At 50.8% G+C, this 27,933-nt stretch overlaps 1 protein-coding gene across 2 annotated transcripts in view; it reads left to right on the forward strand.

Annotated features, from left to right (window-relative positions):
- The window catches only part of EFCAB5 (EF-hand calcium binding domain 5), a 335,299-nt gene that overhangs the window by 158,876 nt on the left and 148,490 nt on the right, over nucleotides 1–27,933 (forward strand). Inside the window, exons 11-12 of one of the 2 annotated variants that reach the window (XM_078680019.1) lie at nucleotides 7,073–7,287; nucleotides 17,384–17,540. The exons of the other annotated variant lie outside the window; for it this stretch is intronic. Coding sequence (XP_078536145.1) covers nucleotides 7,073–7,287; nucleotides 17,384–17,540 — 372 coding nt within the window. The remainder of the gene's footprint in view (nucleotides 1–7,072; nucleotides 7,288–17,383; nucleotides 17,541–27,933) is intronic. 2 annotated transcript variants of the gene reach the window in all.

Raw genomic sequence — 27,933 nt, forward strand, 5'->3', positions numbered from 1 at the left:
GCCTGGCGCTCTGTACTGCGTTTACAGCTGAGGGGCCCGTGCTGTGGAAGGGGCCTCTTCACGGGCTGTTTTAGAAGAGACATTCACTCCATGGGAATGCCCAGTTACTCACCCACCATCTCCATGTACTGCACGCAGGTGTGTGTCTAGTATAAAGTGTCACATCACTGAGTGCCGGTATGACAGAGGGGAAAGACGCTCGTTCGGAGTCCGGTGATGCGCCTGGCACTATTTCCACGGCGGGAGGCACAGGCTTCACAGATGCTCCGAGATTAGACTATTGTATAGTGGTATTTACACAGCTTTTATTGCCCTTGGTTGGGACGGCGAGGTCTTAACTGCACCAGTAGCAGCAGCCGGCACTGCGCGGGCTGTCTTCTTGGGAGGGGGTCCTTTCCGAAAAGAAAACTTGCATTTCTGACTGAAATACCCATTTCTGGCGGTGGAAGAACGTGTTCTCTATCCGATAGAATGCTACAGTCTTCCGCTTGCCTTGGGCTCCTTTTCACGGCCTTCCATCTCCCTTCCATCTCCTCCTTTCTATGCTCCTACACACTTCCATCTTTCCATGATCCTTCTCTCTTCCTCTCACCTGTTTTATCCAAAGAGCTCACAACAACCCTACATGTATTTGTTTCTTTGATTTCTTTTTTTTAAGTGCTGCACTTAGCGTTTTCCCGTCTCAGCACTTTTGAGAGCAGGGTTTGTCCAGTCTGCCGCTGTTGCACCAGCGTGCAGCCTTAGTGAGCCATGGCAAAGGGAGTGAGCCAAGCAAGTTCACGTCTGGCTTGCACCCTTAGAGCTGCCTGCCTGTGACGTCGGGCTGACGGCTGGGCTCCACTGCAGATTGTGCTCGAGCTTTCAGTGCCAGGACTGATCCGAAATAACCCAGGTCTGAATGGAAAAGTCGCCTCTTTCCACGTGTTGTTTACAGTGCTTTGAAGCAGAGACCCTCTGGCAGGAAGTGCTACATGCATTATTACACCGCGAGGCCTGGGGCACACGATGGCCGCTGGGCAGATGTTCAGGGCTGTTCACCTGAGAACTTTATTGGCACTGCGCCCCGGGGCAGACAGTACGATGCATTCCTGATGAACCAACCGTTGTTATGTATCTCAGTGGGTTCTGGGCTGTCGAGGGAGCATAGCGGGGGCTTGTGGGGATGCCGTCAGGAGGCAGCACCTGTGCAGTCCTGTCAGAGGTGGTCTTAACACTGTCCGTGCCATGCCTCCTTGCTGAGAGGAGGTGCCTAGACAGGGCGAGTGTGCCCACGACATGCGTTCCCGGCACCGGGGCACACACCTCCGTCGTCAGGGGGGCATAGGGATGCCACTGACTTCCAGGGCCGGCGGAACTCTATCCCCGTGACTCTGAGGGTCAGCCTCCCCCTAGGTAGCCCTTTCCCTTCTCCCCATGCACCACGGCTCGCAGGCGGCCGAGGAGCGGCCTCCCCCCCCGCGTCGCTCGGGTGTCAGGGCACGGGGTGGGCCAGAGCCCCTCTCTCTCTGCTGTGGTCGCTGCAGTCAGCGAGACTCTGAGGGCATCTGCTCATAACTGCCCCAGGAAGGGGCTTTCAGGTCATTAACTCACCCTTAAAAACCTCATGAAAGCATCACAGCGAAGCCAGAGTTTAACCCGAGCCTCTTCCGCTGCCCCAGGGCCTCGGGACGGCGAGCCAGGCGTCTGACAGCTACGACCCTCCTTGCTGACGCCTTCCGTCTCTGCTGACTCTGCAGACAGCATTCAGACTCTGCAGACACCTCCCCAGATTCTGCAGTCACCCCTCAGTCTCTGCAGACACCTCCCGAGTCTCTGCAGACACCCCTCAGACTCTGCAGACACCTCCTCAGTCTCTACAGACACCCCCTCAGACTCTGCAGACACCTCCTCAGTCTCTGCAGAGCCTCCTCAGTCTCTACAGACACCCCCTCAGTCTCTGCAGACATCACCTCAGTCTCTGCAGACATCACCTCAGTCTCTGCAGACACCTCCTCAGTCTCTGCAGACACCTCCTCAGTCTCTGCAAACACCCCCTCAGTTTCTGCACAGCCTCCAGTCGCTGCAGACACCTCCTCGGTCTCTGCAGACACCTGCTCAGTCTCTGCAGACACCTCCTGAGTCTCTGCAGACACCTCTTCAGTCTCTACAGACACCCCCTCAGATTCTGCAGACACCTCCTCAGTCTCTGCATACACCTCCTCAGTCTCTGCAGAGCCTCCTTAGTGACATTTCTGGTGGCTTAGGCCGTTGTTTTAACAAACTAGGAAAAAACAGTTTGACAGAAATGCATCTTCTCCGTTATGGATTCCAGGACCAACACTTGGGTGTGTGTGGGTGAAGCCCTGTGTTGCCATTCTCTTGCTAAGCGTGGTGGTTGTGTACTGCTTTAAGCTTGGCGCATGCAGGAAGTAAGGCACTTTGTGGTGTGTATGTAGTTTGAGGTCAGAGAGTTGTACCTCGCGTGCAACATCTAACTGGCTCCAGAATGCTCTCTCCCCTGACCTTCGGTGTACCGTGAAGGGCCGGCGCGAACTGGACCTCTAAGTTCCCCTCTAGTAACGCTCCCGCCATTGCTTGTTTCGACCTTTTAAAATGTAGCATCGATGATGCACTTAGCACGATCGCCGTGAGCGGCAGCGCCTGGGGCCTTAGTTCATATGACGTTTATTTGTTGAGGTAAAATAAAAATATTGTCTTTGGAGTTTTTTGTTTCGGCGCGAGTTACCTCCATCAGTCAGGCGGTACATGAAAGACCCAGGCATATTTGCCATGGTGTGGACAGGGTTGCCCAAAAGCTTAGCGATGCTGGACACCCCTCCCCTTTCCGATTTCCCGGCTTGGAGTTAAAACCTTGTTGGCGGCCGACCCTCCCCCACTTAATGCTGGACATGCCATGCGTTCTGGCCAGATCCCTTCACTGTTGCTCCTTTTTACTTCAAAAACAGACTTTTCCTTAGATTTTTGCCGACTGTGTTGGTATCCGTGCAATAAAACGCTATACCACAAACCATTATTAGCACAAAATGCAACTTTAAAAAGGTTTGTAACATCATATGCCAAGTAATTCCTATGGAAATACACTAACCTAATTAATCAAACTAATGCATGAAAAATTCTGATCTCCGCTGTCCTTAAACTACCCCAAAGTATAAATATGATTTATTATATTATACTCTGAGTGTGTGTGTGGCTCTGGGTGTGTGTGTGGCTCTGGGTGTGTGTGTGTGTGTGTGGCTCTGGGTGTGTGTGTGGCTCTGGGTGTCTGTGTGTGTGTGGCTCTGGGTGTGTGTGGCTCTGGGTGTGTGTGTGTGTGTGTGGCTCTGGGTGTGTGTGTGTGGCTCTGGGTGTGTGTGTGTGTGGCTCTGGGTGTGTGTGTGTGTGTGTGTGTGGCTCTGGGTGTGTGTGTGTGGCTCTGTGTGTGTGTGTGTGTGTGGCTCTGGGTGGGTGTGTGTGTGTGGCTCTGGGTGTGTGTGTGTGTGCGTGGAGCTCTGGGCGGGTGTGTGTGTGGGGCTCTGGGTGGGTGTGTGTGGCTCTGGGTGTGTGTGGCTCTGGGTGTGGCTGGCTCTGGGTGTGTGTGGCTGGCTCTGGGTGTGTGTGGCAGGCTCTGGGTGTGTGTGTGTGGCTCTGTGTGTGTGTGTGTGTGTGGTAGTAATTTCTGTCTGCTGAGCTCGTCCGTAGGGTACAATAGGTCTCACATTTGTGAGAGATTAAGCTATTGGCAATGTAAATGACAATGCCATTTATTTATCTGTTTTCAAAACCAACACATAAATACAAATTTTGTCATTTACAATGCCAATAGCTCTAACTTTTCCCAAGGCGAAACCGTTGCATTGTAAATGCTTGTTTAGGACTTGTGCCCTGCGAGTATCCATGCCTTATAGGGAATTGTCAATGTGTAGTCGACTTACAAAGAAATTTTTTACTACCTACTACCTGCTTCTCTCTTATCCTGCTACACCAGCAGTTTACTAGCCTTTTCTCCCACATTGTATAGACGATGTTGTGGGGCCAGAGCCTGTGCCCTGGTGCTATCCTGCAACAACTCCTGCCACTCCCAGAGGCGCAGTCTTAACTGGTGTCCCAGCACCAGTGTCTCTGCCTCCCCGTTCTGGCCAGATCCCTTCACTGTTGCTCCTTTTTACTTCAAAAACAGACTTTTCCTTAGATTTTTGCCGACTGTGTTGGTATCCGTGCAATAAAACGCTATACCACAAACCATTATTAGCACAAAATGCAACTTTAAAAAGGTTTGTAACATCATATGCCAAGTAATTCCTATGGAAATACACTAACCTAATTAATCAAACTAATGCATGAAAAATTCTGATCTCCGCTGTCCTTAAATTACCCCCAAGTATAAATATTATTTATTATATTATACTCTGGGTGTGTGTGTGGCTCTAGGTGTGTGTGTGGCTCTGGGTGTGTGTGTGTGTGTGGCTCTGGGTGTGTGTGTGTGGCTCTGGGTGTGTGTGTGTGGCTCTGGGTGTGTGTGTGTGGCTCTCGGTGTGTGTGTGTGTGTCTCTGGGTGGGTATGTGGGTGTGGCTCTGGGTGTGTGTGTGTGTGGCTCTGGGTGTGTGTGTGTGTGTGGCTCTGGGTGTGTGTGTGTGTGTGTGTGGCTCTGGGTGTGTGTGTGTGTGTGTGTGGCTCTGTGTGTGTGTGGCTCTGGGTGTGTGTGTGTGTGTGGCTCTGGGTGTGTGTGTGTGTGGAGCTCTGGGTGTGTGTGTGTGTGGGGCTCTGGGTGTGTGTGCGTGGCTCTGGGTGTGTGTGGCTCTGGGTGTGGCTAGCTCTGGGTGTGTGTGGCTGGCTCTGGGTGTGTGTGGCTGGATCTGGGTGTGTGTGTGTGGCTCTGGGTGTGTGTGTGTGGCTCTGGGTGTGTGTGTGTATGTGTGGTAGTAATTGCTGTCTGCTGAGCTCGTCCATAGGGTACAATAGGTCTCACATTTGTGAGAGATTAAGCTATTGGCAATGTAAATGACAATGCCATTTATTTATCTGTTTTCAAAACCAACACATAAATACAAATGTTGTCATTTACAATGCCAATAGCTCTAACTTTTCCAAAGGCGAAACCGTTGCATTGTAAATGCTTGTTTAGGACGTGTGCCCTGCAAGTATCCATGCCTTATAGGGAATTGTCAATGTGTAGCCGACTTACAAAGACATTTTTTACTACCTACTACCTGCTTCTCTCTTATCCTGCTACACCAGCAGTTTACTAGCCTTTTCTCCCACATTGTATAGACGATGTTGTGGGGCCAGAGCCTGTGCCCTGGTGCTATCCTGCAACAACTCCTGCCACTCCCAGAGGCGCAGTCTTAACTGGTGTCCCAGCACCAGTGTCTCTGCCTCCCCGTTCTGGCCAGATCCCTTCACTGTTGCTCCTTTTTACTTCAAAAACAGACTTTTCCTTAGATTTTTGCCGACTGTGTTGGTATCCGTGCAATAAAACGCTATACCAAAAACCATTATTAGCACAAAATGCTACTTTAAAAAGGTTTGTAACATCATATGCCAAGTAATTCCTATGGAAATGCACTAACCTAATTAATCAAACTAATGCATGAAAATTCTGATCTCCGCTGTCCTTAAACTACCCCAAAGTAAAAATATTATTTATTATATTATACTCTGGGTGTGTGTGTGGCTCTGGGTGTGTGTGTGGCTCTGGGTGTGTGTGTGTGTGGCTCTGGGTGTGTGTGTGTGGCTCTGGGTGTGTGTGTGTGTGTGTGTGTGTGGCTCTGGGTGTGTGTGTGGGTGGCTCTAGGTGTGTGTGTGTGTGTGTGTGTGTGCGGCTCTGGGTGTATGTGTGTGTGTGGCTCTTGGTGTGTGTGTGTGTGTGGCTCTGGGTGTGTGTGTGTGTGGCTCTGGGTGTGTGTGTGTGTGGCTCTGGGTGTGTGTGTGTGTGTGTGTGTGGCTCTGGGTGTGTGTGTGTGTGGCTCTGGGTGTGTGTGTGTATGTGTGGCTCTGGGTGTGTGTGTGTGTGTGTGGAGCTCTGGGTGGGTGTGTGTGGGGGGCTCTGGGTGTGTGTGTGTGGCTCTGGTTGTGTGTGACTCTGGGTGTGGCTGGCTCTGGGTGTGTGTGGCTGGCTCTGGGTGTGTGTGTGTGGCTCTGGGTGTGTGTGTGTGTGGTAGTAATTGCTGTCTGCTGAGCTCGTCAGTAGGGTACAATAGGTCTCACATTTGTGAGAGATTAAGCTATTGGCAATGTAAATGACAATGCCATTTATTTATCTGTTTTCAAAACCAACACATAAATACAAACTTGTCATTTACAATGCCAATAGCTCTAACTTTTCCAAAGGCGAAACCGTTGCATTGTAAATGCTTGTTTAGGACGTGTGCCCTGCGAGTATCCATGCCTTATAGGGAATTGTCAATGTGTAGCCGACTTACAAAGACATTTTTTGCTACCTACTACCTGCTTCTCTCTTATCCTGCTACACCAGCAGTTTACTAGCCTTTTCTCCCACATTGTATAGACGATGTTGTGGGGCCAGAGCCTGTGCCCTGGTGCTATCCTGCAACAACTCCTGCCACTCCCAGAGGCGCAGTCTTAACTGGTGTCCCAGCACCAGTGTCTCTGCCTCCCCGTTGGCGATGCAAACGTCCAAGCTTGAGATATCACTCTCTAAAGGGAGGCTCTGTAGCCTCTTCTCCTTCTTAAATACCCCTGTGAATTGGCCGCATGAAGCTTCTGCTGTAGGGTAGAAACGGACCAATATGTTTTGTATACTTCCATTGCCCTTGGTAATTGAAGCGTTCGCAGATGGCTCTGTCCCCAGTTAAGATATGACAGTTCTCAGATGCTTTATCTGCTGCTGCCACCTACAGGCAGTTCAAGGTAAACGGTTCTGTAGGCATGAAAGTTTCAGATGAGCCGTGGAAAAACGTCATGATTTAGCTCTTGAAGGTCTTTATACTTGCTTTCTTGAGGTATAAAACAGTTTTTCATATTAAAAAAGAGCATGCGGCATTTAGGCCGGCCTGGGTGTATTTAAACCTGATCATGTTTCATCATATATTTGTGCTTTCCATCATTTCCTCTCTTGCTCTGCCCCCTGCCCAGATTTGCGCTCCATCATAACTGATATCCACTCCTGGGAGCCTCCCCGTATCAATAGCGCCTTTGACCGGAGCTCTCTGAATCTGCCCCAGTTTGTGCAGCTGATGGAATCTTTCCTGGCGGAAGAGACCTCCCTGCCAGTGGTAGAGAAGTTGGTTGCCTTCATTCGAAACGGGTACATGGAGACAGAGGAGCGGAAATTCAAGCGGTTGGAAAAGGTAAGAGCACCTCCCTGTCAGCAACGTCTGTTCACCAAAATGCTAGGGTACAGAAGTGACATCACATAGCATTTTACCCCCAATTAAATTACAGGAAGTGATATCAAATGACCATTGGCCCTGTCACCCTTTCTTCAGCTGTCTGTTTCTCAGCTGTTGCTGTCTCTTTCTCACCCTCCTGTCTCCTGTATCTCAACTGTATTTCTTACTGATCTCCATTTAATATCTCACTTACCTTCCCCTCTCACCTGACTTTCTCACCTGTACTATTTCTTTTTCACCTCTTTCACTTATCTCCCTCCTCTCACCTGTCTTATCTTAATATAACTTCCATGTTTCTTATCTTTCCTTTTCCACTCCTCTCCCTCAGCTGTTTTTCTCTAACTTGTCTTCTTATCTCCACTTTCTTTTTTAAACTGTAGAACTGTTCTGTCTCCAATTCAGCTCTGTCACATTATCACCTCTCTAAATATTCCTTCTTTCAGCTGCCATATTCTTACTCGTCCTCCTTACAGCTGTTTTATTAAGTTGTCTAATTGTTGAACTTTTCTCACACCTGCCTTCCCTTCTGTCTGAGCTGTATCTTTCATTGTCTCTAGCAGCTCTTTCATCTGATAGTGACTTCAAACCGCAGATCCCTTACATTTGAATTTCCCAGGCATCAGACTGGATCCGGAAGACTTTTCGTGAGTAGTATCCCTGTGCGCCGGTAGGTGGCATTGTTTGGCTTTGCATGCTTTAACAGCGTCGTCCATGCCAGAAATAACGCCCGCAGCACCTATATAGGCACCACCCAGGCGCGCCTGACGTTAGTTCTTTTCTTTCTGTGCTAGCCAACGCTGATCTGTAGAAGAGCTACCTCTTCAATCACTGCTTCACTGAGTTTTGTAAACTTTTTGTTGAGTGTTCGAGGTTTTTTCTTCCTGGTGTGGCAGGGATGTCCTCCAGTAAAGCCAGCTTCAAGCCCTGTGGAGCCTGTCATCGATTGATGTCGGTGACGGATCTGCATCGTGAATGCCTGTGGTGTCACGAGCGCAACCACGACCCAAAGTTGTGATCTTAGTGCTGCTCCATGAATCCTAAGGCCTTGCAGGAGCCGTCCCTCTAGCTCATGGTGGCTTGGCGGACGACAGCACAAAACTTGAGGTCCTGGTCTAGGGGAAGGTCCTGGGAGTGGTTATGGAGTCCGAGATCCTCGTCCCATTCTCTGGGCATTCGGGTAAGTCTTGACACTAGAAGAAGTAGTTTAAAAGGTCTTCGACTTCTCCTCACCTGTTGGCCGGCAAGACAAGGGAGCTTTGACAATCAGAACCTGGCTCCCTGGTAGAGCCTGAGCCGACTCTGCACCTCCCCGACTTTCCTGGAGAGACTCCTGCCCAGCTAAAGGAGTTTTATGAGGCTACGCGTCTCATATTTGGGCGGGTCAATCCTACCTGCATGCCTTTTGGCTCTGCATGGTCAGTAGAGGCCCCATCTGGTTCCGCACCAGCGGCATTGGCCAAGCTCCAGTCGGGCCCCAAGGATCCATTCCTGGGGCACCGATGTCAAAACTCCCAACGGCACCAGCCCCCACCGGCAGCGCCATCCCCATTCTGATCTCAGATTCGGATATGGAGCCAGAGGGGCATCGCATCTGGCACCAACAGGATCCTATTTCCTTGGGTTAGGACTCGGAGAGGAATGGGAGGGGTTGCTGGACCCCGAGGCATACCAGACCCTAACATGGACTGGTGTGAGAAACTGAGTGAAGCTAGCGAACGGGATACTTCTCCAGATACTGGTATGCTTTCCCCCCTGCTGTGGATACGGAGGAGGGAGCTCCTCATGCAATGGTGGTGTGGAGTATGGCTGAGGTCCTTTACATTCAGTTGCCTTCAGTGGCAGTCAAGACTGACGTCTTGACAAAGGTGCTGCAGCCGGGAGTGGTCCCCTCAGAACTGCTACTGCCGTTTCAATGATGCCCTCACTGACTTCCTTTTGAGGACTTGACCCAATACTCACACAGGGGCTCCTTTGAATAGCGTGATCACCTGCTGCCATTGCCCCACCCCAGGGGACCCAAACTTCCTCACCCAACACCCTACCCAGAAGAGCTTGGTGGTCCAAGCCTCTACACCCCAACGTACGTTCCCTACCACTCCACCAGATAAGCAATCCAAGAGGCTGGACTCTTTGGGAAAGAAGATGTTTTCTCCCGCCTATCTGGCATTGTGATCCGTGAACACCACATTCCTTTTGGGCCATTACTGCCATGCTCTGTGGGACATGGTTGCATAAGTGCTGCCAACAGTTATGGTGAAAGCCCGGGCCATACTCACTCAGGCTGTTGCCAATGGGAGAGATACAGCGAAGTTCACTATCCTTTGTGGACTCTCTAGGCAGAGCAGTTTTTTGATGGTGGCTTTGAGGCGCCTGGTTGAGGATGACTGGCATTTGGGGTATGTCCAATTCTCTCTTATGGACATGCCCTTTGATGGAACCAGTCTCTTTCAAGACAAGGCGGATTCTACGTTGGAGTGTTTTAAGGACAGTCTGGCTACCGCCAAGTCCTTGGGCGATACTTGTGGCCCCACGCAACCCTCAATCCGCCTTTCCCTCCTTGTGTGGCTATGGAGGGGGCTTTCAGTCACACCTATTCTCTCCCAGCCACTGAGCTGCGCATGTTCTCAAACCTCTGCGTGGTAGATACTGCCGTACCCACAGACCTCGTGGGTCAGGCTGCCAGCCGTCTGGGCAGTCCACCATCCCCCAGCAGCTCCAGCCTCAAAACCAGTGCTTAATTTGAGCCGGAGCTTTCAGGTGCTGAGCACCGGCACGTAATCCATTTCCAGTGCTCGCACCCACACCTAATTATCAACACCACACTTAGTGTAGTCTGCCACAAGATGGCGCTGCTCATGTAATTTAGAGATGAGCAGTATAACAGTTGTTGAGGGAAAACAATATATATAAAAAAATTACTAATACCTGCCTCCACAGCCATTCCTTTAGCTTTGGGACCTGGAATTATCTGAACTGTTGCATTTCCATGCAAGAGAGATGTTTAGTAGTTGTTTTGGCAGCGATGACAGGGGCGAAGGGTGGTGCAAGCTGCAGTGGCCTCCTGGTCAGAGCCCTGGCACTTAATATTTTACAAATTAAGCACTGCTCAAAACCCTCCTAATCTGCCCCATGACCAGAAGGGGAATCCAGTTGGCGGCAGGATTCACCATCACCTGCTCCACAGGTAGGCCCTAACATTGGACAGGTGGGTTTTGCTACTCCTCAGAAGGGGCTACTGCCTCCCCTTTGTAACAACCCCTCCATTTATGCCACCATCTCACGACCAGCTAATGGCCCCTCAAATACTTCCTCAAGAATGAGAAATTCAAAATGCTCATTTTAGCTCAGGTTCTGTCTGCCCTGGACCCAGGAGACTGAATGGGAGCGTTGGACTTGCCCACTGGCATTACCTGTGGTTCCTGGTTGGCCACAAGCACTTTCAATTCACCGTGCTCACTTTTGGCCTTACCAGCACACAAGGGGTGTATTCTTGTGTGGAGATTGAGCATTGCCAGTTGACAGCCTTTGACCTTCCTCCCAAAGGCTGTGACGCCATCTTGGCAGCCAGGCGTCCCACCACCAAGAAGGTATATGCCTGCAGTTGGAAAAAAATGAGTGGCTTGGTGTGCAGAAAAATACATTGATCCCCTTTCTGTCCTCCTTTCTGTAGTTTTACTCTTTATTCTTTTGCTTGTCCAGCAGGGCTGTGCTCTGGGCACTCTTAAGTGATATCTGTCTGCTCTTTCTGCCTTTTTGCGGCTGCCTGACCAACCTTCTTTCTTCAAATCCCCTATTGTACATGGGTTTCTAAAGAGTCTTGTTCATCTCTTCCCTCTGGAGTCGAGGCTGGAGACAGTGCACATTTCTCATAATGCCTGTCAGTAGGTCAAAAAAGGTGTTTAAAATATATGATCACCCAATCCTTGGTCTGTCTGCAGAGTGCACAATCATGTATTCCAGTTACAATTATGTATCTGTGCAAAAATGTGTGAAGAAGGTGCACAGTTGTCAAAATATTGACAAGGTGAAAGAAAAAGAAACTGCAGTGCTTACAAGCGAGTTGGCATATTGTATGTTTGGGCTTTGGTGAAATGTGACGAAGATGCGAGAAAATGCTTTCAGGAGAGAGTGAAAAGAGGGTACTGAAGAGGAAAGATATAAGGTGTAAGATTTGCAAATGGAGGAGATGAGGACAGGAAAAGGGCATACATGTCTAGCATAGATTGAACTGGAGTGATTGAGACACTCTGAAGACCACTACCCCTTCCACAGGTCTCAGTAATTTTAATACACACCCACAATATTCACCATTTATCATGTCTCAGTGGGACCTTAATCTAGTGTTGACTTTCTTGATGTGTGCTCCTTTCAAGCATCTCCATAATTGTCCCTTCAGGCATCTGACGATTAAAACAGCCTTCCTTGTGGCTATTACATCTGCCCATAGAGTAAGTGAGCTGAAGGCCTTGCCATCTATGCCGCCTTACTTTTCAGTTTATCCTGACAAACTGGTGCTTTGCACAACGGCCTCCTTTCTACTCACAGTGGTTATCCATTTTCACGTAGGCCAGTCCATCACACAGCCTACCTTTTACGCTCCTCTACATCTTTCTGAAGAAGTGGAGGGACTCCACCATCGGGACCTAAAAAGAGCGTTGTTGTTTTTTTTAAACTCTTTTTATTAAAACAAAACGACAAAATCACAGCAGTACATTTAGTCATTAGACAGTGTCTATGCACAGTATAAATACGTTTCTTCTGCAGAGCGGCAATTCTAAACATATTCTACTATCTTATCTCTAACCCTCTTCTTTTGATGTTGTTCTATCTTGACCGCACATGAGCGTTCTGGGTGGATGACTAACTCTTCGTGAGGTATGTTGGTGCGAAGAAAAGCCGGGCTGTGCAAAAGTGGACCATGGCCATCTACATTAAAGTCTGCTATGCATTGGCCATGAAGCAACCTCCAGAAGGTTTGCAAGTTCATTCAACCAGAGTTAAAGATGTGACCACTGCATTAGTTCATGGAGTTCGGGTCCTGGACATCTGCCAGGCAGCAACGTGGGCTGCCCTGCACTCGTTCACCAAACATTACTGACTGCTGGACAATCAGGCCCTTAGGGTGGGGCACTTTGCCCATTCGGTTCTGCAGGACTTCTTGTTTGAAATTGGTCCACAGACCCACCACCGGGGATGGTATTGGTTGGGTATCTATTAAACAGTAAGGAATCTGCAGCTAGAAGTCTTTATCAGATGAACAAGTTACTTACTTTAAATAACACCTTATCTGGTAAACACTATATCTAGCCACAGAGACCTTACCAACCCTCCCATCCTCCCTGCTCTGAGAAAGGATTCCTAGGGACAGGGCTGATCTCTTTTTAGGGCCTTAGTTTCCCACACCGGTGGTCTGTGTTCTTCATGGCTCTGTGCTTCTGGTGTGGAAAGTCGTGAAAAGAAACTGACGTCAGCGCGCCTAAATTGAGCCTATATAGGTGCAGCGGATGTCATTTCCGGGATGGGTGCTGCCGTCGCACGTCGAGCCAAACGAATCCACCCACCGGCACGCAGCGGTAATGCTCATAAAAAAATCTTCAGGATCCAGTCTGATGCCTGGAAAATTCAAAGGTGAGGAATCTGCGGTTATATCAGAAAAGGTGGTACTGAAGGTTAGTAACTTGTTCATCTGTCTCCCTCATTCTGTGCCTCTCCTCTCTAAATAGACTCTCACCAGTCCCTCACCTCTTTCACCTGTCTCCATGCTCGCAGCTGCATCTTTATTACTTGTCTTTTACCTGGCCTTCCCTAAGCTGACATTTTCTAGCAAGTCTCACCAATCTCCCTCTGCTGCTCATTTGTCTATCACCAGTTGTCTCTCTTTATCACTTTTCTCCACCAGTCTTATCTCTTACTTACCTGTTTCTGTCCATCACATCTCTCATATGGACATGCCCTCTCACTGAAATCCCCCCTATGTCTATCTCTTGACTATCTTTTTGTCACCTGTCTATGTGTCTATCACCTATTGCTCTCAACTGCCACACTTTCTTTCAAACCTGTCTATACCTCTCTCACACCAGTCACCTCCCTCTGCTGTCTCTTTAACCCTTCTCTCTCTCTCTCTCTCTCTCTCTCTCTCTCTCTCTCTCTCTCTCTCACATGCACAAATAGAGAGTCTTTGTCTCTCTCCCTCGTCTCTCTGTGGTGTCATCTTCCTGTTCTTCCTTTTTGTTATTTCCCCCTCCTTTCCCCTTAGAGTCTTTACCCTCCACCCCCTCTCTCTCTTGTATTTCCAGCTCCCTTCACATGCTCCGTGGCAGCAGGAGACACCCCGGCACTTTCTTACCTGGCTCCTCACATGATATAGCTGAGGGGCGTAGAATGTAAACAAGACTCACTGGAGCCTTGTCTAGCTTGTGTTTCTGGCACTGCCCCTACCACCTCTGAAGCCAGGGGTCGCAAAGGCAGTGCCAGGGGTCACAGGAGGGAAGCTAGGGGTCGCAACTGCGGCTGCGACCCAGGCCCGGTTCTAGCGGGTGGGCCGGGTGGGCCCGGCCCACCCAAAGATGAGCCTGGCCCACCCAATCAGGAGCCTTGGCCCTCGCAGTGAGGGCTTGAAGGCAGGCGTGAAAGGCACAGGTCGTGTGTGTCAGCCCGGGACAGCTTCCCGGGCGCACACATACAGACAGTTTAAGATTTTCGCAGCCGCACCAAAGTACTTAACAGGTCTTTAAAAGACCATTAAAATGTTAACTAGGCTTTGTTTACTTATTTCACCCCTTCATCTCTGCATGGTGAAAGGGGACAAATCCTTTCTTTTACAACGGTAACCTTTGGTAAGCTTTGCCTCCTGTCCTGCTGCGTTGATATTTCTTTTTCTATGCAGCGCAGGGGAAAAGTGGTCTGTTTATTCCTAGTCACCCCCTGACCCCTGCAGCTGCTTATCACATAAGGCTGTGACACAAAGTATGACTAATGGAGTAGGTAAGAGAATGTGTTACAAAAAAAATTCTTTTTAAAATCTGCACAGGCCCAGCAGGACACAAGCTTCGTATGTGCTTCATTTAAACAGGTTTTATAATTTCATCATAGCCGATGCTGGTGAACAATAAAACAATACAAAATGCCAATGCCCAGATAAAGTTGGTGGTTAATGAACCTGCTTTAGAGCAATCGTTTGTCTGTTAGTATTTTTTAAATGCAGACGCACTGTATTTTATGTGGATAGCTCAGTGGGTTACTGCCTTTCTCACAGAGATCCTTGTGTTACTTCAGAAGTTACAATCCTAACAAAAGGCAGTGAACAATGAACTGCCACCAAAGAGCTGCAAACAAACATGAATGGTATAATTAGAACGTCGCTTTTTTTTGTGTGATATAGTTAGAACTTCCCCAGTATTTCATTATTCTAATGTTGCTAAATGAGTGTGTTTGGGCAGATACACATTTTTATCAGTAAAGCTGACCCCCATGGAATACTCTTTAAATCCTAAGGTTGTGTTTCCCCAGACCAAACCCTCTTAAAATATCCTGCCCACCAGTATGGATGGCATGTGATTCATACACCTTGTAATCCTCATTGGCTTATGTGACATTCCCTGTAGACTGATTTACATACTTCTATGATTCATTGTCTCTGTGTAATGTGTGTGTGGTGTAAAATACTGACACACAATACACTGATATGAGTAGCGCTATACAACAAATGAAACGCATATGAGAGAGGGAGTCCGAGGAGGAGGTCAATAGGGGGAGGGGCTACAGAGAGATGAGGGGCACTGGTGGCGTGTGGCAGTGAGGGAATCAGAGTGGGAGGTCATGAGGGGGAGGGGCTACGTAGAGATGAGGGGCACTGGTGGAGGGTGGCAGTGAAGGAGTCCGAGGAGGAGGTCAATAGGGGGAGGGGCTACAGAGAGATGAGGGGCACTGGTGGAGGGTGGCAGTGAGGGAATCAGAGTGGGAGGTCATTGGGGGAGGGAATCCGAGGAGGAGGTAGTGGGAGGGGCTATAGAGCGATGAGGGGCGCTGGTGGAGGGTGGTAGTGAGGGAGTCTGAGGAGGAGGTCATGAGGGGGAGGGGCTATGGAGAGATGAGGGGCGCTGGTGGAGGGTGGTAGTGTGGGAGTCTGAGGAGGAGGTGGTGGGAGGGGCTATAGAGCGATGAGGGGCGCTGGTGGAGGGTGGTAGTGAGGGAGTCTGAGGAGGAGGTCATGAGGGGGAGGGGCTATGGAGAGATGAGGGGCGCTGGTGGAGGGTGGCAGTGTGGGAGTCTGAGGAGGAGGTGGTGGGAGGGGCTATGGAGCGATGAGGGGCACTGGTGAAGGATGGTAGTGAGGGAGTTAGACGAGGAGGTCTTGAGTGGGAGGGGCTACAGAGCGATAAGGGGTATTGGTCTCCAAGGAGGAGGTCATGAGTGGGAGGGGCTATGGAGATATGAGGGGCACTTGTGGCGTGTGGCAGTGAGGGAATCCGAGGAAGAGGTCAATAGGGGGGCATGCATGGATGAGGGGCACTGTTGGAAGGTGGGAGTAAAGGTATTTATGGAGAAAGAGGTTTTTGGTGCAGCGCCAAAAAAGACTTTTGCATCAGCGCTGAAGCCGGCCCTGTCATGGCCTTTCTGTTTTTGTTTATTTAATTGGCAGTCGGGCCATAAGGGCCACTGTGGAGCATACTTTAAAGTGCATGCTAATTATATTTATTGCTCTATTCAATGTTTTAAGTATGAAGGTGATTTTACTAATGTTTTTACCGGGAGATGGTGCCTGATATGGGGCTGGGGTCCAAGGTCAGCTGTTCGGTAAGGTGCACTGTCGAGAAGTGGATATTCAAGCCTGTAAGGCAGTGCGTTGCAGAGTCCGAGGTCAGGTGGAGGTAGTAATGAAGATGGATTCTCCCTGAAGGCTCACACAGAGGGAGCCTGAGAAGTATCACTTGCCTGATCCTCCCACCTCAGAAACCTCCTCTTCCCAATCAAAGTAACATTACATGGAAAAACACTTTTTGAGAGTGATAACATTAAAAAGAGATTTGGAAAAGAGTGAGTTTTACTGGGCCTTGTAAGACTAAGAAGAGATAAAGGGGGCCCTGATGCAGGTCTGCCCAGACATATATGCGACAAATCGAGCCTGCAGTGGCCCACCCAAATGCGTCCTTGGCCCACCCAAATAAAAATTCCTGGAGCCGGGCCTGCTGCGACCCCTGGTGAACCCTCAACGACATCCATGCATCCTGTCCAGTGCTGAATCAATGGAGCCGTATCTATACCAACAGTGCTGCTAGAGACCCCCAGAACTGCAGCAAGGATTTTCAGATATTCAGACAAAATTCCAGTTGGCTGTCAGAGCAACAAGTCCCTGTCCAACCTGGCGCGCTTTTGTGGCGTCCTATGGTGTCGCAGTGTGGTAGCTGCCTATTGTGGTCTTCATGTGCCACCATCAGCTCTGCTCTCCAGGGCTGGTGGGATCTGCAGTGCCCTTTACTGTCACAAGATCGCCATTACACCTGCTCTCATAATATCAGCTGTTGAGGCCCACCAGTGCATGGAGGGTCACCAGGGGAAAAGAATGTCACCACTTGTGAGATTATCGACATTCACATTCTTACAACATATAAAGATCACACAATGACAATGAAAAATTCATACACTAGAATGAACTGCTGCCACGGGCCTCGGAGGTCAGTGCACCCAGGTTTGCTGTCCCAGCCTGGGACATGTTTCTAACCTGAAACATAGTTCTGCCATGCAAGGTTTGAGCTCTACCTTTACTTTGTTATTCAGACTATCCGACTGCAAATCTACCTTGAAGTGGCAAGATGAAAACAAGTCGTTGGTAGAATTGAAGGAAAGTGTTTTTTTTTATATTTTATTTTGTGATTTGATGGCGGGGGCCATGTCAAATTGCATATTCAGTTTATTTGAAGAGTAGCTTTAAAGCGCAGTTTGGCGCCACTTTATCAAAATGTCCTCACCAGCTGGTCAGTTCGTTGTAAATGTATACCAAGCTAACCTTGACACATCCTTTCTCATGACTTCCACTGCTGCTGTGTGTCTCCAGGTTCGTCGCGAGGCCTTCTCTGCCCGGCGGAAGCTCGTCCTCGAGGCCCTGTTCCAGAAGTGGGACATGGACGGCTCTGGGTTCATCGAGCTGAGCGAGCTGGAAGCCGTGCTCTCCAAGTACAAGGAAGGGATGGAATCTGCGGTGCTGACGAGAGGTGAGTGACGTCACATCCTGGAATGAGCAATGGAGGTGTCCCACAGAAAAACCGGACAGGCAGGCTCCTGTTAAAGAGGCAATAGGGCAGGAAAAGAGTCAGTCACATGTCAACTTAACATGGGAAGGCCTTTCGTGAGAAGCATCAGTCTGCCAAAATTACAGCTACTATTTTATTTTAATACAATGTACATTTGAGTCAGTGCTTTAAATAAGCATATTCACTTCTTTAAATATACCTGCACTTCTCAGCAGGTGCACAATACATTCAATTGGCGATTACCAGCACTTCTCAGTATCACGCAGTTACTGTAGAACGTTGAGTATTTGCTCTTCTAGATTTCCATTCCAGGCATCCGATTAGAATTCAGATAAGGCGCTGCGTGCACTTTGTAGTCACAAAGTGAATTGCCTTTCGGCAGTTTATTAATAGGAGTGATCATTATCGTACACATTATGGCTGCCACGAAATGATGCAAGGCTGAGTCACCTGGCCGGTATTCAAACCTCTGACCTTCATGTCAAAGGCGAATCTGTGCTGAAGTAATGGCTGCATATTTTAAGGATTAACTTTGTTTATTAGGCACAATAACGACCTATAACCGCCCCCATCCCCAAGAGGCCTGCGGGTATCATGTTGAAACAAAGCATTCGGCTAGTGCTGGTGAATTAAATGAATCGCCTCACCTCTGTGCCACTCAGAGCCATTTAAGCAGGTATTTAAATTGATCGGGTCCGTCCGGGTCTCAGGCACATCAATATAGTGCAGTAGGTTCATCTCCTTAACCTTACTGGCGAAGCACTCAAAAAAATTCTGAACTATGAATGTAAAAAAAAGTTAAAGTAATCCATGTTAGCAATTGGAGCCTGGGTCGGGCAAGGAGAAGCCACTGCAATTGGGTACTGCAATTGGGTACAATTGGGCGCAGACCCAGACGAACCGGCCAATTACAGGCCCATTTCCTTGTTGCCCGCCCCAGCAAGGTTCTTGAAAAACTGGTACATCAGCAACTAGCAGGCTTCATGGAAACCCATTGTTAGACCTGTCAGCCTTAGGGTGGTCTCCCCTACATTTTTGCCCTTTTTGCCTCCCATTTTTACCTTACATTTCGTTGGACTTAGGACTCTGGGCGCCTCACCACTGCTAAACAGTGCTGAGGTGCAGGTGCTCTTCCCTAAAACCTTGTGAGACTGGCATATCTGCCACAAGCCACTGCTCCCGCAGTAAGGTTTAATCCTCCATAGGCTAACATTGGGAACCTCCCCTTGTGGAATAACTTCTGACAGGGACCGAACTGTGCCACTTAGCGCTGTGAAAGGAATTGAAGCGCGGTGATCCTGAAGAGCACCCCTGCCACCGGGCCCCTGGGGCACTGGGAAGCGCTGTGGAAGTGAAGCGGGGGCCCATTGAAGTCACCGCCGCAGGGCCGGACTGGGAGCCTTAATTAAATCAACCCCGTGGCGCTGGACGCGGTGTCCGCACTTCACTGGAGCCCGCATTTAAACGTAGCGGGATACTGGCACCGTAATCACCGCCGTGGCCGGGAGCCCCGGGCGCGCCATCTCCAGCGTCCGAGAAGCCGCGCAGGGATTGGTGCGACGTTAGCCCCAGGCCGTGCTGGGATTGGCTGCAATCGCCAGGAGTCCCTGTCGCGTCATCAGCCTGCCGCTTCCTCATTGGATGTGCCTCGAGGGATACCCCTCACGTCACTGGAGGTCCGCGCTAGGATTGGTAGCTGCCTCAAGGGTTCCCCAGCTTCGGCCGGGACAGGGAAGGTCACACCGAAGGCGGGAGAGGAACCGAACTGCTGCCAGCCCCCGTCTGGCTCCCAGGTAAAGCCCGGGTATGTGCAGAGCCTCCCGCGCCTATTGTCGTCTTGGGCAAGAGGCCTCCTGGGAAACTGTTCCACTGGGGGAGCGGGCTGCGGGGAGCTGTCTTCAGGGCAGCGGGTCGACCAGACTGTTGCACCTGCATTGGGGGCATTTCAGGGATACCGCATTTCCCCTCCCTCACACGCGGCAGTACCGTGGGGGAGGCTCGTTGGGAAGGATTGTGCAAGTGCCCCCCTGAGCTGAACGGAGGCCCCCGAGGACCGGACTTGGGTTGCCACATTACTTGTGATTTGCCAAACCACTCAAGCAGCCTTCAAGGGGACGGCTGGATGCACATGTAAAGTCTTGGTATTGCCCCAGCCTTGCCGCCATAACCCCTGTGAACAGACTTGTTGTACCTGCAAGGCTGGCTTACATAGACGCAGGCAACAGAGAGAACCCTCTGAGAACCCAGGATTTGTGTGTGACTTTTCCTTTCTTATTGAACTCACCTGGAAACTGGGTCCATTTTTGAATACTGATCTTGCCTGGCAACTAGATTCATTTATACCATTGATTTGGGCTGGAAGCTAGAATTGGCTAATTATTGATATTGCCTGCAACTGCATTTACCTGATGATTGATCTCTCATAATTCTTAGATAAAGATATTTATATTTTTATATACAAACTGGTGTGGTGTCCCTTTTTGTGAGTGTTTCTTATTGCGTCACTGCTGCTGCGTGTTGCACAAATACTTTACACATTGCCTCTGAAGTTACACCTTTGCTGCTCTGCGCCAAGCTACCAGGTCGGAAGCGGTGGTCCCTACTTGGACTAGGGTACATACCCCTGCCAACTAGAGACCCGGTTCTAACATTGGTGATCGAGCGGTGGGATAGGACTTGTGCTTGTGTAACACCGCGCAGCAATGCAGTGTACACCGCAACCCTACACCTGACTCTATTGAATTTTTGTCTACCCTCTCCAATTGGCATTTTTGAATTTTTTTTAAATTCTCCCTGACTGGCTGCTCTTTTTAAAAGTCCTTTTGCCTAAGTCCCATTTGGTTTTCTCTACAAACGTCTGAGGCCCTACCTAGCAAGATGGAATTCGAGCTGGCCAATCTGGAAGTTTACACAGTGGCACAACTCAAGGAATTCTGCGAGGAGAAAGGGGTGCCCTTCAAGCGAAGCGCCAAGAAGTCAGAGCTTCAGAAAGCCTTGAGAGCATGGGTAACAGCCCACCCAGAAGGAGATGGGGACGGGCAAGGACCGGAGAATGACACCACAGGAAATCTTGACCTACTGCACTTGGCGGGAAATGGTAATTTGTTACCAGGTACAAGGGTACCTTCCAGGGCAGGCAGTAGTGTGTCAGTGAAGAGCCTGTCCTCAGAGGACCTGGAGGACAGGAGGGAGGAGAGACAGCTCAAGTTGGAGCTTGCCAAGCTGGAGAAAGAGCGGGAAAGAGAAAGGTGGGCCATGGAGCAGGATCGCGAGAACAAGCGACTGGCTATGCGGTAAAAAGAACTTGCCCATGAGCTCAGCCTGAAGGAACTGGAAATCCGGGCCCTAGAAGTAGGGGCCAACAGCAACAAGAATGGTGGCAGCGTACCTATGGAAGCTTCACGTGAGTCCAGGGTCTTTATGCCTAAAGATGTGATGGCCAGTTTTAAGGTGGGGGATAATATTGATAAGTGGTTAGTCGCCTATGAGGTGTCTTTAAGAGCCCATGGGGTCCCAGAGAGTTATTGGGGGGGTGGTTTGTATAAGTACCTACCTCCAGATGTTAGGGACACCCTCCTTTACCTAGAGAAGGAAGACCAGACTAACTATTTTGTCATGAAAGCCGCATTGCCTAAGAGGTTCGGTCTTACCCCTGAAAGGTATAGGCAGAGGTTTAGGAATAGCCAAAAACTTCCCACACAGAACTGGGTAGACTTCCTGGACTACGCTAGTAAAGCTTTAGATGGTTGGGTGCGGGGCAGCAATGTGCATGACAATGAAGGGTTGTATGACTTGTTTTTAAGAGAGCACCTTCTAGAGAAATGTTTTCCAGAGCCGCGCCAACACCTGGTTGACCTCAAGTTGACCAATCCTAGGAAGCTTGCGGAGGAGGCGGACACCTGGGTCAGTACCAGGGTGTCCAACAAGGGTCCTGGGGGGGACTCCCAAAGGGGTGGTCAGGGTTCCCACCAGAGGAAAGAGGGGGGAGACAAAAAGAAAGAGTTCTCCATAGGTCCCCAAAATAATTCACAAGGGGAAGGGTCTGGGTCCCAGCCCCAATCTGGCCACCAGAAGCCCATTTATCCTGACAAAGGTCAGCAGCCCAGAATTGTCCGGTGCTACGAGTGTGGTGAACTTGGACACTACAAGGGGGATCCCAAGTGTCGCAAGAGAGCACCACAGCCCACTGGAGGTAAAAACCCTGGGGTGGCTAGTGTAGCGCTTGGGGAGGAGCTGTCCCTAGATGATGGGAGTGAGGGGGCAGGGCTTGTCCTAGTGTCTCTGGGAGACAGTGAGATGGTTCCTAAGGTCCATGTGCCCTCAAATACTACCAAGTATAAGCAGTGGGTCACCCTCAATGGTCGGGGGTGGAGGCCCTGAGGGACACAGGTGCCAGCATGACTATGGTAAGGAGTCAGCTTGTGTCCCCAGAGCAAATAATTCCCGATGCAGTCCATCCAGTTGTGATGGCTGACAACCGGGGGGGTCACTATCCCATAGCACAGGTTCCATTTGAGTGGGGAGGGGTTTCAAGGCCTTTTAAGAGTTGCTGTGAGCCCTGCCATGCCAGTGGACTGTCTGTTAGTGAATGACCTAGAACATACTGCCTGGAAGGAGGTAGAGCTCAAAGCGCATGTGGAGATGCTGGGGTTACCGGAGTGGATTTGTGCTACCACACGGTCTATGGCTGCCCGGAAAGGGAGTCAACCAGGGCTGGAGCCTGGAAAAATGGCCCAGTCAGCTGCTAAGAAGGGAGGAGCCCGAGGGCGTGGGAAGGCCGCCGCGGGGCAGTCACCCCGTGAGATGGATGGGGCACCTGAGGAGGTTGCACCGGAGTCCACGGAGGGGGATGTTGCTCCCTTGGGGGACTTACCTACCCTTGCAGAGTGGCAGGTGGAACGAGGGCCCACCAGGGAGGAGTTTTGCCGGGCACAGAAGGAGTGTCCTACCCTTGAGGGCATGAGGCGACAGGCCGAAGCCCAAGCAGCAGGCAATGCCTCCGCGAAGTATCATATTTACTGGGAGGATGGGCTCCTTTACAGTGAGCCCAAGGCTCCTGTGCATGGGTCATCGAGGGCCTTAGTGGTCCCCCAGTGCTAAAGGGCCTTTCTTTTGGAACTGGCCCATGAGATCCCTTTGGCAGGACACTCGGGTCAAGACAAGACCTTTGCTAGGCTTGTCCCACATTTTTATTGGCCGCAGATGAGGGTCTCCTCAGATACCTTCTGCAGGACCTGTTTGACCTGCCAAGCCAGTGGGAAAACAGGGGCTAAGCTGAAGGCTCCCCTGGAACCACTACCTGTCGTTAGCACCCCCTTTGAGAGGGTGGGCATCGACATTGTGGGGCCTATGGATCCACCGACTTCTTCTGGCCACCGGTTTATCCTGGTTCTGGTGGACCACGCCACCCGGTACCCAGAGGCTATTCCTCTGAGAACCATCACTGCACCTGCAGTGGCCCGGGCCCTGATGGGGATTTTTACCAGAGTGGGTTTCCCCAAAGAGGTGTTGTCCGACAGGGGTACCAATTTTATGTCTGCCTACATGCAAGCCATGTGGAAGGAGTGTGGGGTTACTTATAAGTTCTCCACCCCTTACCACCCACAGACCAATGGTCTCGTGGAGAGGTTTAACAAGACCCTAAAGGGCATGATCAGGAGTCTGCCTGAGGGCCTGAGGAAAAAGTGGGACATCCTCTTGCCCTGTTTGTTGTTTTCCTACAGGGAGGTACCGCAGAAGGGAGTGGGCTTCAGCCCCTTTGAACTTTTGTACGGTCACCCTGTTAGGGGACCTCTCAGTTTAGTGAAGGATGGGTGGGAGAAGACTCCAAGGAGGCTTCCCCAAGATTCCCCAACCCCTCTCCTCAGGGGAGAGGGGTTGGCCTAACGGCTAAGGCGCTCGACCTCGGACCTGGGGAACCGGGTTCAAGTCTCGGTAACGACGCCAAAAACCCCCTGTGATTCTGGGCAAATCACTTAATCTCCCCGTGCCTAAAAAAAAAATAAAAAAAAATGAAAGTGTCCTCATGTAACGTAACTGGTGCTATGTAAAGCGCTCTGATAACTGATTCGGTTCGGTTCTAGTTCGCGCTATATAAAACTCTGCAAAAAAAAAAAAAAAAAAGATGTAGTGAGCTACATGCTAGCCTTCCGCAGCCAAATGGCTAAGTTGTGGAAGCAAGCTTCTGACAACTTAGAGGCCAGCCAGGCGGTGATGAAGGAATGGTACGACCAGAATTCTCACCCTGTGGAGCTAGAACCTGGACAGAAGGTGTGGGTCATGGAGCCTGGAGAGCTTAGCGCCCTCAAGGATCGCTGGACAGGCCCTTATGAGATATTGGAGAAGAAGGGTAAGGCCACTTACCTAGTGGACCTTAAGACCCCCAGGCAGCCCCACAGGGTGCTACATGCCAACCGCCTCAAACCCCACGATGAGAGGTCTGAGCTCACCTTACTGATGGTGACGGATGGGGCAGAGGAAGAGGAAAGTGAACCTCTCCCGGACCTCTTTGCTTCCAAAGAGAAGGATGGATCGGTGGAGGGAGTGGTCCTCTCCCCATCCTTGACTCCTGAGCAACAGAGGGACTGTCGCCAGGTCCTGGGGCAGTTCGCCTCAGTGTTTTCCCTTATCCCCGGGATTACCCACCTGTGTACCCATGATGTGGACACAGGAGACAGCCCCCCTGTCAAGTCTAAATCTTACAGGCTGTCAGATAAGGTGAAGGCCAGCATCCAGAGTGAAGTCGCTAAGATGCTGGAGTTGGGGGTGATAGAGCCCTCCAACAGCCCTTGGTCCAGTCCGGTGGTTCTGGTACCAAAAGCTGCTCCACCGGGCACCACACCAGAACCTAGGTTCTGTGTGGATTACAGTGGACTGAACTCTGTGACCAAGACTGATGCTCATCCTATCCCTAGGGCGGATGAGCTCATTGACCGACTAGGGGCTGCCCGATACCTGAGTACTTTTGACCTCACGTCAGGGTACTGGCAGATCGCCCTAACAGACGGAGCTAGAGAGAGGTCCGCCTTTTCCACCCCAGAGGGCCACTACCAGTTTAGAGTGATGCCCTTTGGACTGAAAAATGCTCCTGCCACCTTCCAGCGGCTGGTGAACCGGGTCCTCTCCGGTTTAGAGGCCTTCTCTGCTGCCTACCTGGACGACATAGCTGTCTTCAGTAGCAGCTGGGAGGACCATTTGGGTCACCTCCAGGAAGTGCTTCAGGCTCTGCAGCAGGCAGGCCTGACTATCAAAGCTAGCAAATGCCAGATAGGGAAGGGGTCGGTAGTCTACCTAGGACACTTGGTAGGCGGGGGCAAGGTGCAGCCCCTACAGGCCAAGATAGAAACCATCCTGGCCTGGGAGCCTCCCAAAACACAGACTGAGGTCAGGGCATTCCTGGGCCTCACAGGTTACTACCGCAGATTTGTCAAGGGCTATGGCACCGTTGTGGCCCCCTTGACTGAGCTAACCTCTAAGAAATACCCTAGGAAAGTGATCTGGACAGAGGCTTGCCAAAAAGCCTTTGACTCTCTAAAGCAGGCCATGTGCACCGCTCCTGTGCTCAGGGCCCCTGACTTCTCCAAAGAGTTCATTGTCCAAACGGACGCCTCAGAGCATGGCATAGGGGCGGTACTTTCGCAACTCAATGAGGAGGGAAGGGACCAACCAGTAGCCTTCATCTCCAGGAGGTTGCTCCCCCGAGAACAGCGGTGGAGTTCGATAGAGAGAGAAACCTTTGCGGTGGTCTGGGCTGTGAAGAAGCTGAGGCCATACTTGTTTGGCTCCCACTTCCTGATTCAGACTGACCACTGGCCCCTCAGGTGGCTCATGCAAATGAGGGGCGAGAATCCCAAATTGTTGAGGTGGTCCATTTCTCTACAGGGGATGGACTTCAGGGTGGAACGCAGACCCGGAGTAGACCACGCCAATGCTGACGGTCTCTCTCTGTTTTTCCGCCTTAGTGATGAGAACTCCCTGGAGGTTGGGTAGTTCTCCCCACTTTCAGCTGGGGGGGACACGTGTTAGACCTGTCAGCCTTAGGGTGGTCTCCCCTACATTTTTGCCCTTTTTTGCCTCCCATTTTTACCTTACATTTCGTTGGACTTAGGACTCTGGGCGCCTCACCACTGCTAAACAGTGCTGAGGTGCAGGTGCTCTTCCCTAAAACCTTGTGAGGCTGGCATATCTGCCACAAGCCACTGCTACCGCAGTAAGGTTTAATCCTCCATAGGCTAACATTGGGAACCTCCCCTTGTGGAATAACTTCTAACAGGGACCGAACTGTGCCACTTAGCGCTGTGAAAGGAATTGAAGCGCTATGATCCTGAAGAGCACCCCTGCCGCCGGGCCCCCGGGGCACTGGGAAGCGCTGTGGAAGTGAAGCGCGGGCCCACTGAAGTCACCGCCGCAGGGCCGGACTGGGAGCCTTAATTAAATCAACCCCGTGGCGCTGGACGCGGTGTCCGCACTTCACTGGAGCCCGCATTTAAACGTAGCGGGATACTGGCACCGTAATCACCGCCGTGGCCGGGAGCCCCGGGCGCGCCACCTCCAGTGTCCGAGAAGCCGCGCAGGGATTGGTGCGACGTTAGCCCCAGGCCGTGCTGGGATTGGCTGCAATCGCCAGGAGTCCCCGTCGCATCATCAGCCTGCCGCTTCCTCATTGGATATGCCTCGAGGGATTCCCCTCACGTCACTGGAGGTCCGCGCTAGGATTGGTAGCTGCCTCAAGGGTTCCCCAGCTGCGGCCGGGACAGAGAAGGTCACACCGAAGGCGGGAGAGGAACCGAACTGCTGCCAGCCCCCGTCTGGCTCCCAGGTAAAGCCCGGGTGTGTGCAGAGCCTCCCGCGCCTATTGTCGTCTTGGGCGGGAGGCCTCCTAGGAAACTGTTCCACTGGGGGAGCGGGCTGCGGGGAGCTGTCTTCAGGGCAGCGGGCCGACCAGACTGTTGCACCTGCATTGGGGGCATTTCAGGGATACCGCATTTCCCCTCCCTCACACGCGGCAGTACCGTGGGGGAGGCTCGTTGGGAAGGATTGTGCAAGTGCCCCCCTGAGCTGAACGGAGGCCCCCAAAGACCGGACTTGGGTTGCCACATTACTTGTGATTTGCCAAACCACTCAAGCAGCCTTCAAGGGGACGGCTGGATGCACATGTAAAGTCTTGGTATTGCCCCAGCCTTGCCGCCATAACCCCTGTGAACAGACTTGTTGTACCTGCAAGGCTGGCTTACATAGACGCAGGCAACAGAGAGAACCCTCTGAGAACCCAGGATTTGTGTGTGACTTTTCCTTTCTTATTGAACTCACCTGGAAACTGGGTTCATTTTTGAATACTGATCTTGCCTGGCAACTAGATTCATTTATACCATTGATTTGGGCTGGAAGCTAGAATTGGCTAATTATTGATATTGCCTGCAACTGCATTTACCTGATGATTGATCTCTCATAATTCTTAGATAAAGATATTTATATTTTTATATACAAACTGGTGTGGTGTCCCTTTTTGTGAGTGTTTCTTATTGCGTCACTGCTGCTGCGTGTTGCACAAATACTTTACACATTGCCTCTGAAGTTACGCCTTTGCTGCTCTGCGCCAAGCTACCAGGTCGGAAGCGGTGGTCCCTACTTGGACTAGGGTACATACCCCTGCCAACTAGAGACCCGGTTCTAACACCTATGGTCTAATCCATGGCTCCCAACATGGATTTAGACCAGGCCACAGCACCGAGTCTGCCTTAATAGAGATGGCGGATTCCGTGCGATAGAAGCTGGACGGGGGTTCAAGAGCGGTGTTGGTGCTGCTTGATCTTTCGGCAGCATTCAACACCGTCTCTCACCCCGTCCTGCTTGACCGCCTTCGGTCTAAAGGTATTCAAGGTAAGGCCTTGGACTGGTTGTCCTCTTTTTTATCCAATCGGACACAGGCGGTGTTCACTCCTCCCTACACCTCTGAGAGCCGTCCGTTAAAGTGGGGTGTCCCTCAGGGCTCCTCACTAAGCCCCCTGTAGTTTACTGTTTATTTTTACCCCCGGCCGAGCTCATTGCTCAGTCACTAATTAAGGCTACTTCGTATGCTGATGACATTCAGCTTTTGTTTTCTTATGATGCTCCCACTCAGACCACCTTTGACCCATTGAAACTCTGTCTTCGTAACATCGCCTGCTGGATGGACAATAATTTCCTTCTGTTGAATGCAGGAAAAACCGAGGTTCTCTTTTTCCATCAACCCTCTCCTTTGGACTCGAACCTCTGGTGGCTACTTGATTTGAGTGTGGCCCCCTCCCCCAAGGAAGCAGTAAAAAACCTGGGGGTAATATGGGACTCTAGCCTATCCTTCCATAATCAAGTCCAG

The sequence above is a fragment of the Lissotriton helveticus genome, chromosome 3_1 (assembly GCF_964261635.1).
Source record: "Lissotriton helveticus chromosome 3_1, aLisHel1.1, whole genome shotgun sequence".
In the NCBI taxonomy this organism is placed as follows: domain Eukaryota; kingdom Metazoa; phylum Chordata; class Amphibia; order Caudata; family Salamandridae; genus Lissotriton; species Lissotriton helveticus.